Consider the following 14602-nt stretch of genomic DNA (forward strand, 5'->3'; position numbering starts at 1 on the left):
CTCTAAAGTCACTTAAGAAAAATTAGAAGTAGAAGTAGCAGGACTGTAGGGTATTGCTGGATGAACGGCCTTCCTCATCCATAAGTATCTTGTGATCAAGTACAACATTCCAAAAAGTACAAAAGATTCAAGCAGAATCTATATTTGAAATAGATCTCAAAGGTTAACTTAGCCATTTCTGGTGTGTTGGTCTACACATGTTCATTACAGTCCAATCCAGAGGAGATCAACAATCTAATGTCCTTTTTCTAGCATGAGCAAATTTAAATATTACACACATGTGATATGAAAGGAAAACAATATTACCTTTATCAGTCTGGCTAATCCAAAGTCAGCAATCTTGCAAATGCAATTATCGCCAACAAGAACATTTCTTGCAGCCAAATCCCGATGGATATAGTTTTGGGATTCTAGATATGACATCCCCTCTGCTACTTGGACTGTCATGTCAAGTAGTTGCTCCAAGTTCAAACGAAATCCTTCATCGCCTGATAGTTTAAAATGAACAAAGGTAAGAACAAAGAGAACATAAAAACTGATTTTGCCAAAAAACATTTAACTTTCTTTAGATACCTTGGGCTGGATTTTACCTTAGGCGGATGGGAATTCGCCACCGATGTAAAAGTCGGTGGCGAACCTGCTTCCGCCTAGCCCTGGGATCCGTCCTGCATTTTACAGGTCCCCGGGCTTTAATTGTCTTGAGGCGGGACTTCCACCCACATGAGGGAGGAAGTCCCACCTCAGTGAGCTGCTGGTCAATCAGCAGGCTGGCAGCTCTTAGTCCCAGCAGCACCACTGGGTGTGGTGGCCACTGCTGGGACTGCAGCCTAGCCTACCACATGGAGCCATGAGTGAAGGGAAGTTGGGCATGCATCACCAGGGGGATCAGTCATGCCCTGGTGAGGCTAGGGTGTTCAGTTGGGGGGAGGGGGTGCATCTTGGGTCCCGGGGGAGGGTTGGGAGGCGGGGGTGGCCCTCAATCGGGCACCCTGTGCCGGACTGCCATGGCAGCCCCCCCCATCCCCCGGCTCACGGTAAGGCGGGCAGCTATCGCTGGGTGGTGTTTCATGTCCCCGGCATGCTCGCTTGCCGTGGATAAAATACCCGTGGGTGGGGACCTTAAGTGGCCGTTTTGTGGCCACTTAAGGGCCTTGATTGGCCTCGGGTGGGCAGGCTGTTTCCCCCCCACTCGACCACCGCAAAGTTGGCTGAAGGTGGGACCGGAGTGGGAAGGCCTCTCGGAGGCTCCTGCTCAATTTTATTCCACCCCCACGCCACCATCCGACCCACTGGGGCAGCGTAAAATTCAGCTCCTTGATTCACCTTTTGGATAAATTTTCCCATCAGCAAAGTTCACATATGGGCCGGGATTTTATTCAGGTGACCGTGGTTTCGACCACTGGGGAGAGAGCCTCACATTGCCTACTCTGGGGAAGGCCCGCCGGATGAAGTGCCAATTAGGCACTTAAGTGGACAGCAGTAGGACTTTCCTGGGATCAAGGACACCAGCAACGGAAGCCCAGCCTGCTGACAGCTGCCGGCCAATCAGAGCAGCGTCGCAGTGGAGGTGGTGGCAACTGCCAGTGAGTACTAACCCGAGGTCCTGGACCTAGGCCACAGGTAATTCTCAATGGAAGAGGTTTCGTGGGGTGGGGGGGGGATGCAGAGGAGGGGGTGTAGGGGGCTCAGCAGCAAGGGCAGGGGTTGGCTCTCAGGGGGGTTCCCTCTTTCCAATGCCAGGTCCCTCATTCAGGGATGTCCCCCCAGAACCAGCAAGCAACCCACACAGGTTTGCTTGGCATGCTCCCCGTGCGACGACAGGCCTGCCCACTGCTGGGCTAATTCCGGCGTCGTCGGCATGAGACCCTTAATTGGGCATTAATTGCCCACTTAAGGGCCTCAACAGTCAGCAGGGCAGGAAGGCCTTTCAGAGGCCTTCCCACTCTGGACTTAATTTAGGTGGACGTGGGAAGGTGGCGGGGCCTCCTACCTCCAACCCACCTGATTATATGTTCTCCCCCACCGCCCCAAATCTGATGTGGGGGGAGCATAAAATTCCCCCTGTGAATATGCTACTTATTCACACAATAATCTTGTGTGCGTTATTATTTCGCAGATGTAATAGCAAAGCACTTGCACTACATTTCTGCCTGCGTTTATGCACAAGACATTGGTCATGGAAATATCTATTACTTAATCCTTGGTGTAGAAAACACAGTTTAGTTCAAGAAATACTACATACTGAGAAACCTAAGTAAAGCAGACACTCTTATAATTTACCAAATTTTAGAAACTAGATTGAAAATAAATCAGAACAAAACAAATCAGTGGGATATCTCTCAAGGGAATTTGGTTTTCTTCTACTGTGTAAAACCATTGCTGCAGATGGCCATTCATTTTCTAGAGTCATATAGAATCATGGAATAAACCAGCACAGAAGAAGGCCCTGTGCCAGCTCTTTGAAAGAGGTATCCAATTAGTCCTACCACGAGTACAATAAATACAAATAGCTTTAGTGTTATTGGATTTCTTTGAGCAAGTACCAGAGTTATAGAAGGAGTGCAATGCATTATATATGACCCCTCAGTGAAAGCCTAGTTAAAGCAAAAGCTCATGAGTTCCAACCATTGAAGCCAAAAATGGATTATTAGTCAGCTAAATTTGATTTTTTTTTATTCATTGGATGTGGGCATCACTGGCCAGGCCAGCTTTTATTGCCCAACTCTAATTGCCCTTGAGAAGGTGGTGGTGAGCTGCCTTCTTGAGCCACTGCAGTCCATGTGGGGTAGGTACCATTCTTTTTTATTGACTTTGTAGCAAGTACATACAACTGAGTGGCTTGCTAGGCCATTTCAGACGGGCATGTAAGAGTCAACCACATTGCTGTGGGTCTGGAGTCACGTGTAGGCCAGACCAGGTAAGGATAGCAGAGTTCCTTCCCTAAAGCGAAGGAAAGGACATTAGTGAACCAGATGGGTTTTTACAACAATCAACAATGGTTTCATGGCCATCATTAGACTAGCTTTATAATTCATGATTTATTAATTGAATTCAAACTCCACCTTCTGCTGTGGTGGGATTTGAACCCATGTCCCCAGAGCAATACCCTGTGTCTCTGGATTATTATTCCAGTGATAATATCACTATGGCACCACATCCCCTGGTAATAATAGGAAGATTAGCAATAACAATTGTGCTAATTCGTCCAATTGGGTTCCTCAAGGCATTCTTGCTGTTCAAAATATTTACTAATGACCTTCAAAGGAATTGTAGGTGAGAGCACTAAATTTGCAGAAGACACTAAGTTGCAGTAGAAAGTTTGCCAGAGACAAGTCAAGAAATCACCTGGAGCAATCACCTCACAAATTGTAAGAGTGAACTTGGAGGTAAGTTATTTGATTTTGCAGGACAAACTCCCAGGTGGTACTGGATGGCATTATGATGGTTTTGCCATATGACTGGTTTATGAACATTCAAAAACACTAGGTCTAATTTCTGAAATAAAAACAGAAAATGCCAGAAACCCTTAGCAGGTCAGGCAGCATCTATGGAGAAAGAAACACAGAGTTAACATTTCAGATCGACGAACTTTCATCAGACCTAAAAATTAACTCTCTTTCTCTTTCCACAGATGCTAGTTAATTTACTGAGTATTTACAGCATTTTCTGTTTTTATTTCAGATTTCCAGCATCAGGCCTTTTGTTTTAGAGGTCGAATTTCTGGTTGGAGAGAAGCAGCATTACTTGCCTCAGGGCTCACAGAACCATAGAAATTACCACATTTCCCTTTTTGCTCTTTGAGTGTTAATCTTCGGCCCCTGCCCCTTGTCACCAAGTAACCAACCAGCACAAACAACCTCCCAGTATTTACCCTCTTATAACTGGTCGGAATTTAAAGAAAAACTGTTAGATCCTTAGCCCTTCTCTGTTGCAGTGAAGACTGCCCCTATTTTCCAAGCCATAGCTATAATCTGAAAAACCATAGGTTGATCTTTGCAAACAAAATACATTCTGAGGAACTGTTCTGCTGGCAACAGTATCTCACAAAAATTCCATTATGTTAGTGTAAGTGGTTTCCACTTCATTGTGGTGAAGATTTCAGCAAAAGTAGTAGTCACTATTTTTAAATTTTGTGTTGCAGTCTCTTAAGAAATTTAAGTGGCTCTTCCTGATGTCTACTTTGTCTAGTTTACTTCAGTCCCTTTAGAGATATCAATATCAAATCAAACCAGGATTTCAACAAAAGAAGGCACAGTTACTATCGAACACTTTTAATATCCCAACATATAAATTAAGCAGCTGCATCCATCAGTCAATAGACTGAAGTTCCAAGCTTCTAGGAGCACAATTTCATATGCACAGCTATAATCTTGATGGCTGAATTTGGATAAGAGCCCTAGATACTAGCTAAAGCATCCTAGATTATACCTACATCACATTAAAAAAAAATGCCAAAATACTCAACTTCGTAAATAATTTAGCAGACTGCCATGTTTCATTAGTTCAGTTACAATGTAGAAAGGATCAGCCGTCGTGCATACTGCATACAGTGACGTCATATGCGGATGATGCAACTTCTTCATAATCTGAGTCTCTGCCTGGAAATCTTTCTGATTCATTAAATCTGGAGAAAAAAATACAGAAAATTGTAAGAATAGATTTGACTAAACATTAACATTTATTGTTTGCTATACTTTTCTCCTTCTTTATGGCATTTTCACAAACCCTTTCTACCAGTTTTAATTATTTCATAGTCAAACACAATGTAGTGATTTCTTTTGAATTGTTTAAATAGATTTCATTTTTGCCTGCCATAGTTTTAACAGCTTCTTTCTGACGAGCATCTTTTTGAAAAAAGAAAATAAAGACCCACCATCAATGTAATCCAAAAGTAAAATTTGATCCTTAGAGAATGACACCACTACATCCATTAAGGAAGATATTGTCTATGTCTAATTTCTAACAAAATCTTTGTAAATACATTAATAATTTTGCTACAAGCATTACAGAGGGAATCTTTGCCATAAATTGTTATCTTATCATTTTTTATTTCATTAGAACTAACCTCCGAAAGGGCAGGGATATGGGTTGAATTGGTAATTGTAGTTGAACAGCTAGCACCAGTAGAAGGGTCATGACGGATGGCTTATATGCTGCAGTTTCTATGGTTCTATGTACCATTGCGTGGATGCAGGCAGTACAAGCAATTCCAACCATATGAGCAATACTTCACATGCATGTGCATACTTTATATTTCTCCCAATAATGGTTTTATTATTGGTCTCCCTTTATATTTCCCCTCTCCCATTTTCAGTTGGTTATTTTATACTATTTAATGATACACCATAAGTTGTGTGTAATTGCTTGGTCCATCTGTCTCCATCTCCCTCTTCCTTCTTATTCAGTGCAGCATACTCTGACTGAGGGGGACAATTTTTCTGAGGAGCTCACAACCACAAATCTATGCCACTGTTTGGGTGGTGAGAGAGGATAAAAAGAGTTGTACCATTTAAGTTGTTCCCTGCAAGTTGGAAATGGCAATCTTGAACATTTTTCATGCTATCTTGCCACATTCCAACTCTTTGTAATGTAGAGTAATTGAAATGGCTGCAGAATAACAGATTGGGACCTGAATATCGAAGGGTACATGACATTTAGGAAGGACAGGAAGCTAGGACAAGGTGGAGGGTTGGCTCTGTTGATTAATGGTATTAGCACAATAGAGAGGGATGACCTAAAATCACGAAACCAGGATGCAGAAGTGGTTTGGGTAGAGATGAGAAATGATAAAGGCAAGAAGTCACTTGTGGGAGTGGTGTACAGGCCCCCTAACAATAACCATATGGTAGGAAGGGATATAAAGGAAGAAATAATGGGAGCTTGTCAGAAGGGTACAGTGATAATCATGGGGGATTTTTATCTACATATAGACTGAAAAAATCAGATAGGCAAAGGCAGCCTAGATTCACAGAATGTTTTCAGGATAGTTTCTTAGAACAGCAAGTTCTGGAGCCAACCAGAGAGCAGGCTACACTAGACCTGGTACTGTGCAACGAGATATGATTAATTAATGCCCTCATACCAAAGGCATCCCTAGGCAGCAGTGATCATAATATGATTGAATTTTTCAAATAGAGATGCAGTGTCAGACATTTAAGGGGATATTTCAGAATATACAGAATAGATACAGTCCAACGAGAAAGAAAAATTCCAAAGGGAGGATCCATCATCCATGGTTAACTAAAAAAGATAGTATCAAACTTAAAGAAAAAGCAGATAACTGCGCAACAATGGATGGCAGGTCAGAAGATTGGACAGAATATAAAAAAACAGTGAAGAACGACAAAAAAATTAATAAGGAGGGAAAAAGTAGAGTACAAGAGAAAGCTAGCTAGAAATTCAAAAACGGATTGTAAGAGTTTCTATAGCTATTTAAAACAAGAAAGGAGTTAACAAAGTGATCTTGGCCCTATAGAAAGTGAGTCTGGGGAATTAATAATGGAAATTAAGGAGATGGCAGATGAACTGAACAGGTATTTTGCATCGGTCTCCAATATAGAGGATACAAGTCAAAACACAGAAATAGCTGTAAGATAGGAAATAGAAGGAAGAGAGGAACTCAAGAAAATTACAATCATCAGGGAAGTGGTACTCAGCAAATTGTTGGAGTTGTGGACTGTCAAGTCCCCAGGTCCTGATGGATTTCATCCTAGAGTCTTAAAAGAAGTGGCGACTGAGATAGTTGATGTATTGTTTTTAATTTTCCAAAATTCCCTCGATTCGGGAAAGGTTCCATTAGATTGTAAAATAGTGAATGTAACTCCTTTATTCAAAAAGGGAGGGAGACAGAAGGCAGGAAACTACAAGCCAGTTAGCTTAACATCTGTCACAGGGAAAATGTTAGAAGGTTTATTAAATACATTATAGCAGGGCATTTAGAAAAATTCAAGGTGATCAGGCAGAGTCAACATGATTTTGTGAAAGGAAAATCATGCTTAAACAATTTATTGGAGTTCTCTGAAGAATTAACATGTGCTGTGGATAAAGGGGAACCGGTAGATGTAATGTACTTAGATTTCCAGAAGGCATTTGATACGGTGCCACATCAAAGGTTATTTTGAAAATTAAAAGGTTATGGAGTAGGGGGTAACATTTTGGCATGGATAGAAGATTGGCTCGCTAACAGGAAACAGAGAGTAGGCATAAATGGGTCATTTTCTGGTTGGCAAGATGTAACGAGTGGCGTGCCATACGACCAGATGAAGTAGGCCATTCAGCCCGTCAAGTCTGTTCCGCCATTTAATAAGATCATGGCTGATCTATTTCTGTCTCGAATTCCACACTCCCATCTACCTCTGATAATCTTTGATTCCCTTGCATAACAAGAATCTATCTTCCTCCGCCTCCGCCTTAAAAATATTCAATGACCCGCCTCCACCACCTTTTGAGACAGAGAATTCCAAAGTCGCACAACCGTCTGAAAGAAATAATTTCTCCTCATCTCTGTCCTAAAAGGGCAACTCCTAATTTTAAAACAGTGCCCTCTATTCTGGCCTCACCCACACGAGGAAACATCCCCTCCACATTCATCCTGTCAAGACCGTTCAGGATCTTATATACATACTTTCCTACCTATCTTTGTGTCATCTGTAAATTTAGCTACCATGCCATCGCTCCCCTCATCTAACTCATTGATATAAAATGTAAAAAGTTGAGGTTCCAGCACAGACAGCTGCGGGACTCCACTCGTCATATCCTGCCAATCAGAAAAAGACCCATTTATGCATACTTTCCGTTTTCTGCCAGCCAGCCAATCTTCTATCCATGCTAATATGTTATCCTCTACACCATGAGCTCCTACTTTGCGCAATAACTTTTTATGTGGCATCTTGTCAAATACCTTCTGGAAATCCAAGTACAGTACGTCAACGGGCTCCCCTTTATCCACAGTGCATGTTACTCCTTCAAAGAACTCCAATAAATTGGCTAAACATGATTTCCCTTTCACCAAACCATGCTGACTATTCCCGATTACCATGAGTTTTTCTATGTGCCCTGCTATAGCCTCCTTAATGATCGATTCTAACACCTTCCCCATGGCAGACGTCAAGCTAATTGGCCTATAGTTACCTGTTTTCTGCCTCCCCACTTCTTGAATAGAGGGGTTATCCATAAGGATCAGTGCAGGGACCTCAACGTTTCACAATTTATATAAATGACTTGGATGAAGGGACCAAAAATATGGTTGCTAAATTTGCTGATAACACAAAGATAAGTAGGAAAGTAAGTTGTGAAGAGGACATAAGGAGGCTACAAAGAGATATAGATAGGTTAAGTGAGTGGGCAAAGATCTGGCAAATGGAGAATAATGTGGGAAAATGTGAAATTGTTCATTATGACAGGAATAGTGAAAAAGAAGCATATTATCTAAATGATGACAGATGATGGCAGAGCTCTGATATGCAAAGAGATCTGGGTATCCTAGTGCATGAATCACAAAAGGTTAATATGGAGGTACACCAAGTAAATAGGAAAGCTAACAGAATGTTATAATTTATTGCGAGGGAATTGAATACAAAAGTAGGGAGGTTATGCGTCAGTTATACAGGGCAATAGTGAGACCATATCTGGAGTACAATGTACAGTACTGTGCTGTAATGTTCTAATTCTAATTCTAGTACAGGTCTCCTTATTTAAGGAATGATGCAAATGCGTTGGAAGCAGTTTAGGGATGGTTTACTAGACTAATACTAAAAAAAAACGCTGAAAAGTGTGAGGTGATACACTTTGGAAGGAGTAATGTGACATGGAAGTATTCAATGAATGGCCTGACACTGGGAAGTTCCGAGGAACAAAGGGACCTTGGCGTGTTTGTCCATAGATCTCTGAAGGCAGAAGGGCAGGTTAATAGGGTGGTGAAAAAGGCATATGGGACACGTGCCTTTATCAATCGAGGTATAGATTACAAAAGCAGGGAGGTCATGTTGGAGTTGTACAGAACTTTGGTAAGGCCACAGCTGGAGTACTGTGTGCAATTCTGGTCGCCACATTATAGGAAGGATGTGATTACATTGGAGTGGGTGCAGAGGCGATTCACCAGGATGTTGCCTGGGATGGAACATTTAAGCTATGAAGAGAGGTTGGATAGGCTTGGATTGTTTTCACTGGAGCAGAGAAGACTGAGGGGTGACCTGTTCGAGGTGTACAAGATTATGAGCGGCATGGACAAGGTGGATAGGGAGCGGCTGTTCCCCTTAGTTGAAGGGTCAGTTCCGAGGGGTCACCAGTTTAAGGTGAGGGGCGGGAGGTTTAAGGGGGATTTGAGGAAGAACTTTTTTACCCAGAGGGTGGTGACGGTCTGGAATGCACTGCCTGGCAGGGTGGTAGAGGCAGGTTGCCTCACATCCTTTAAAAAGTACCTGGATGAGCACTTGGCACGTCATAACATTCAAGGCTATGGGCCAAGTGCTGGCAAATGGGATTAGGTAGACAGGTCAGGTGTTTTAATGCATCGGTGCAGACTCGATGGGCCGAAGGGCCTCTTCTGCACTGTATTATTCTGTGATTCTGAATGGGCAGGTTGTCTTGAGAGGAAAGTTTGGACAGGCTAGGCTTGTAGCCGCTGGAGTTTGGAAGAGTAAGAGGTGACTTGATTGAAACATATAAGATCCTGAGGGGTCTTGATAGGGTGGATGTGGAAAGGATGTTTCCTCTTGTGGGAGAATCTAGAACTGGGGGTCACTGTTTAAAAATAAGGTGTCACCCATTTAAGACAGAGATGAGGAGAAATTTTTTCTCTTAGAGGGTCGTGAGTTTTTGGAACTCTCTTCCTCAAAAGACAGTGAAAGCAGAGTCTTTGATTATTCTTGAGTCAGAGGTAGATAGATTCTTGATAAGCAAGGGGGTGAAAGGCTATCGGGGCTCGGTGGGAATGTACAGTTGAAGTTACAATCAGATCAGCCATGATCTTGCTGAATGGCAGAGCAGGCTCGAGGGGCCGAGTGGCCTGTTCCTGCTCCTAATTCATATGTTCATATGAAAAGGGGAAGGCCATGAAAGTTCGACATCTTGATTTACTAATGTGCAATGAGATTCAGAAAGAGGGAGAATGTTCAGCGTAAACCAGTCGCAACAGCAATGAAAGAAAAAAACATCTAAATTAAATGTTTTGCCACTGGCACACATGACTGAAATGAAACAGCCCAGAATAACCTTTTTGAATACTGAATATCTTTTGAAACTTGCATATTTGTTAACTGTTAAAAATGACTTTTCAGAGTGCATGGCAACATCGGTGGCACCTGCAGTGAAGACATTCATTACCGAGGCACAATAAGACCAGCCCTCATTAAAACACTTCCGCTACTACTAGGTCCAAGGAGAATGGTTACAGGCAGAAATTAGAAAGGGACTTCAGACTTCAGACAGCCACTGTCCTATGCTAATACATATTAGTGAGCATTAGCTGTAAATTTGTGGAGTAGCCATCAAGTGATAGCAGGCACCATCTTTGAAAGCAGTGTGTGCAGACTGACTTCAGCAAAGAAGATCTCTGGCACTGATAGTGGTGCATTAGGATTAGTCACAGGTCCAGGTAGTGACTGTTCTGTATTTATTCCAGAAGCTAGTTTTCTATGACACCATTTGTACCCTCTTTCTCCATCTAAGGAAACATGCAGTTGTAAGGCATATCAACAGGCAACACAGAAATGCCATATAGGCAAACATATGGAACACATGCAAGTACCATTCCTAATCTTGATGGTGTAGAAAAGAAAGTGGTAGATGTCCAAAAGCCAAACAAAGTGACTCCCGAGATGTCCCCTGTGGGTAGATGGAAGTTCTCTGACACTGTTACTGGTAGTGCATTGCAAATTGCTGACTGTCCCTGCAGGTCTTTGTTGATCAGCCTCCCTGGTCAACCACAGCCTCTTTACTCTCTGCTTCCCTGTCATACCCAGTAGCTGAATTGCCATCATACCCCTTTCCTGGGGGAGTCATGTGGCTTCTATGCCCTCATGCTCCTAGGACAACCTCTCCCCATTCTTTACTCCACTGCCAGTATCCGTTACACCCATTATCTTCAGGTAGGAAACTGCTCTGAATTATTCACTTCTCTCATTGTTGTGACATTACTTCCAAAACTTTCTCTGAATTAAACTCACTAACTCCATGATTAAGTGAAATACTCTTGTCTAGATTTAACTGTTCCACTATGTAATGCTGCATGAATTTCTCATTCATGATTTAAACAAGGCATTGACAAGCAAAATTCATTTTTAAAAATGATTCCATTGATGTTTGTTAATCAATTTTTGGAGGAGCAAGAATGGTCAGCACAGCTCCAAACAGAAATAAGCAATCTGTTGGCACTTTCACCAAAATTAGCAAAGACATGAAAATAGGCCGATGAGTTGGATCCTTTCTAATACAGTGCAGTTTGAATTTATTAAAGTATCAATGGACAGGTTTCTTTTAACAAGAATATTCTACTGGAAAATAAATTAAATTTAAATAATGGAGTGCTTTCTTTAAGATAGTGCAGAGCGTAGGATGCTAGAAAAGTTTGAAGTGAAATTAAAGGCCAGAGAGCTTAAAAACTGCATAGAAATTGGTTTAAGTCAGGTTTGACTAACATACGGCCCATCGTCCAGAATCCAGCCTGGGGATGTATTTCAGAGAAGAGAAATTTTCCATTGTCTTCTTCTTTCAGACCAGGTTTAAAAAAAAAATCGCAAGTCAATTTCACAGCTAACCGTTGCTGGGAGCGGTAACAGTGGTTTCCCAACTTTGGACAGATTTGAGATTTTCTAGTGGGTTTTGACTTTTTTTAAAAACCCGCTGTGAAACCCCGAATCTGCCTGAAGTTCAGAAACAGCTATTCCCGCTCCAAGCACCTGTCAGCTGTGAAACTGACTGCAATTTAAAAAAACTGACCAACCACAAAGCTACTGTGCTGAGCATTCCCACTCTCTGCAACTGTCATAGAGAGAGAGAGGGGCAGAGAGAGAGAGAGAGGGAGGGGGGACAGATAGAGAGGGAGGGGTAAGAGAGAGGGGGATACAGAGAGAGAAAGGGGGGCAGAAGTAGAGGGGGGAACAGAGAGAGGGAGGGGATGACAGAGAGAGACAGAGAGAATGGGGACAGAGCGAAAGAGAGGGTGGGACGGTTGCGGGGGGGGGGGGGTGGGTACAGAGACAGAGGGAGGGGTGACAGAGAGAGGTGGGGGTCAGAGTGGGAGAGACAGAGGAACAGAGAGAGGTGGGGGAACAGAGAGAGAGAGGTGGGGGAACAGAGAGAGAGGGGGGTGGGGGAACAGAGGGAGAGAGGGAGGGGTGGGGGAACAGAGAGAGAGAGAGAGAGAGAGAGGGTGGGGGAACAGAGAGAGAGGGGTGGGGGAACAGAGAGAGAGAGGGGTGGGAGAGCAGAGAGAGAGGGTTGGGGGAACAGAGAGAGAGAGAGAGAGGGTGGGGGAACAGAGAGAGAGAGGGGTGGGGGAACAGAGAGAGAGAGAGGGGTGGGGGAACAGAGAGAGAGAGAGGGTGGGGGAACAGAGAGAGAGAGAGAGAGAGAGAAGGGTGGGGAAACAGAGAGAGAGAGAGGGTGGGGAAAAAAGAGAGAGAGAGAGGGGTGGGGGAACAGAGAGAGAGAGAGGGGTGGGGGAACAGAGAGAGAGAGAGAAGGGTGGGGAAACAGAGAGAGAGAGAGCGGGTGGGGGAACAGAGAGAGAGAGGGGTGGGGTAACAGAGAGAGAGAGAGAGGGGGATCAGGATCATTCCTGACAGATTGACATCTATCTGGAATACTCTGCATCGCTACAAGAAGTGTGCGGGCAAACACTGACTACTTATGCAAGGAAAGAAATGCCAGTAATCTCACTAAATCAGTATCCAACATAGTGACGACAAAGTAAGTCAATGAGTTAATCTTCTCATACAAAGCTTCTTCACAAAAATGCACATTTGTTGTTGTTTTGATTAATCGTAAGATAAATATTTAATGCCTTTATCTTTCCAAAATTGTCTCAACGGCTCACCATGTAAGATAAAAATTGTAATGTGACCCCCCCCATGCGAAAAGGTTGGACAACCCTGGTTTAATTCTTCAAGACAACGATCTTTTAACTTTAGCTGTGAATCAATTATATTTTCAAATATAACTTCAGTGCATAAGTCTGTTGAAATGGGGGTTTAAACAAGGGTCTCCTAGTAACTAGGGGTGTCCAAATTGCTTTGTGGGTCACTACAGATACTAAGAGATCTTGATTTATTTACCAACGAGTTAACAATACCAAAATGGTTCTTTCTAAAACCCGAGATCTACAAAAGTCAAACAAAATAAACACCAACAAATGAGCTATATAAGCACAAATAAGCCAATGTTGCATAAACTATAAGGATTGCTCTGCCAAGCTTCAGAGGCAGCATGTTTGACTGTAGTTTGGACATCCCTGCCCTAATTGAACCAACCACTTTAATGTTGATGCTTCTGTGCTATCACATTTCACTTCCAATGCATCCTTACCAATGTGTACTGTTTTGATGGCTACTTGAACTGTTTTATTCCAATATCCGGCATATACTTCTCCAAAATGTCCAGAACCCAGCTTTTTCGTAAAAGTGAACTCTTTCCTTGGTCGTTCCCAGTCATCCACAGTTAAATAGGATAAATCTCTTATATTTGGTTGAAGTTGCTTCAAACATAAAATACATAAAAGACTGGAATGAACATTTTCTTCAGGAGTTCATATGTATTGATTGTCAAAGTAAAAAATGATATCTAATTCCCCAGCAATCAGCTTGCCAGACACCTTCATGAGCTAACTGGGATATATTTTCATCTGGTGCAGTTCCTGAATGAACGTTCATATGCTCAAATTAAATTCTTTGGTGCACCTTCCTTTACTGCAGACATTCCATTTAAAATAAGCAGAAACGATGACTATAGTAAGAAAAAATGCACATTGAAATTAAAAAATACATTACAAAACAATTCAATTGGACATTCATAAATTGCAATAAAGAGCAGTTTCTTTCAATACAGAACATGAGGTACCTCGCTACTAAATATGAGGAGAGAGGGAAAACTTGACTTTTGGCTTTAGCTGTTCAGTTGCAATTTAATTTGAACCTCAGTTCAGTTGGTAGCAGCCTCACCTTTAGGTCAGTGGATTTTGGGTTCAAGCCCTGTTCCAGGTCTTGAGGACATAACATAGGCTAATAATTCAGCACTAAAGGAATACTGCATTCTTGAAGGCATTGTCCTTTAGTTGCGATGTTAAGCCAAGGTGTCTGTTAAGGTGGGTATTAAAGATTCTGTGGCACTATGCAAAGAAGCGTGTTCTATTCACAGAAAGATCTCACAAACAGCAATGAAGGTTCATGTGATTTTTTTTGATTGTGCAAGAAATGCTGTCCAGACATTTTTTTCTAAAATTCCTCCTACAACTAAAATAAAATGATCTAGTTTGTATTGCTGTTTGTAAGGTGCCGCTTTGTGCAGAGTGTTTGCTGTGTTTGCTTATATACATGGTTGCATGGGCCTAAATTAATAGTACATGGAGAATGTGGAAGTGAAATTAAATATGGTGTGATGGACTGAC

The 14602-nt window shown here is 42.4% G+C and overlaps 1 protein-coding gene across 1 annotated transcript in view; it reads right to left on the reverse strand.

Moving 5' to 3' along the window:
• LOC137378175 (protein-tyrosine kinase 6-like) overlaps positions 1–14602 on the reverse strand; it is a 39305-nt gene that overhangs the window by 12610 nt on the left and 12093 nt on the right. The window contains exons 4-6 of the mRNA XM_068048331.1: positions 13525–13693; positions 4466–4624; positions 307–488 (exon numbers count right to left, since the gene is read on the reverse strand). Of these exons, the coding sequence (XP_067904432.1) occupies positions 307–488; positions 4466–4624; positions 13525–13693 (510 nt within the window). The remainder of the gene's footprint in view (positions 1–306; positions 489–4465; positions 4625–13524; positions 13694–14602) is intronic.

This window comes from Heterodontus francisci, chromosome 16 (assembly GCF_036365525.1).
Source record: "Heterodontus francisci isolate sHetFra1 chromosome 16, sHetFra1.hap1, whole genome shotgun sequence".
Taxonomy (NCBI): domain Eukaryota; kingdom Metazoa; phylum Chordata; class Chondrichthyes; order Heterodontiformes; family Heterodontidae; genus Heterodontus; species Heterodontus francisci.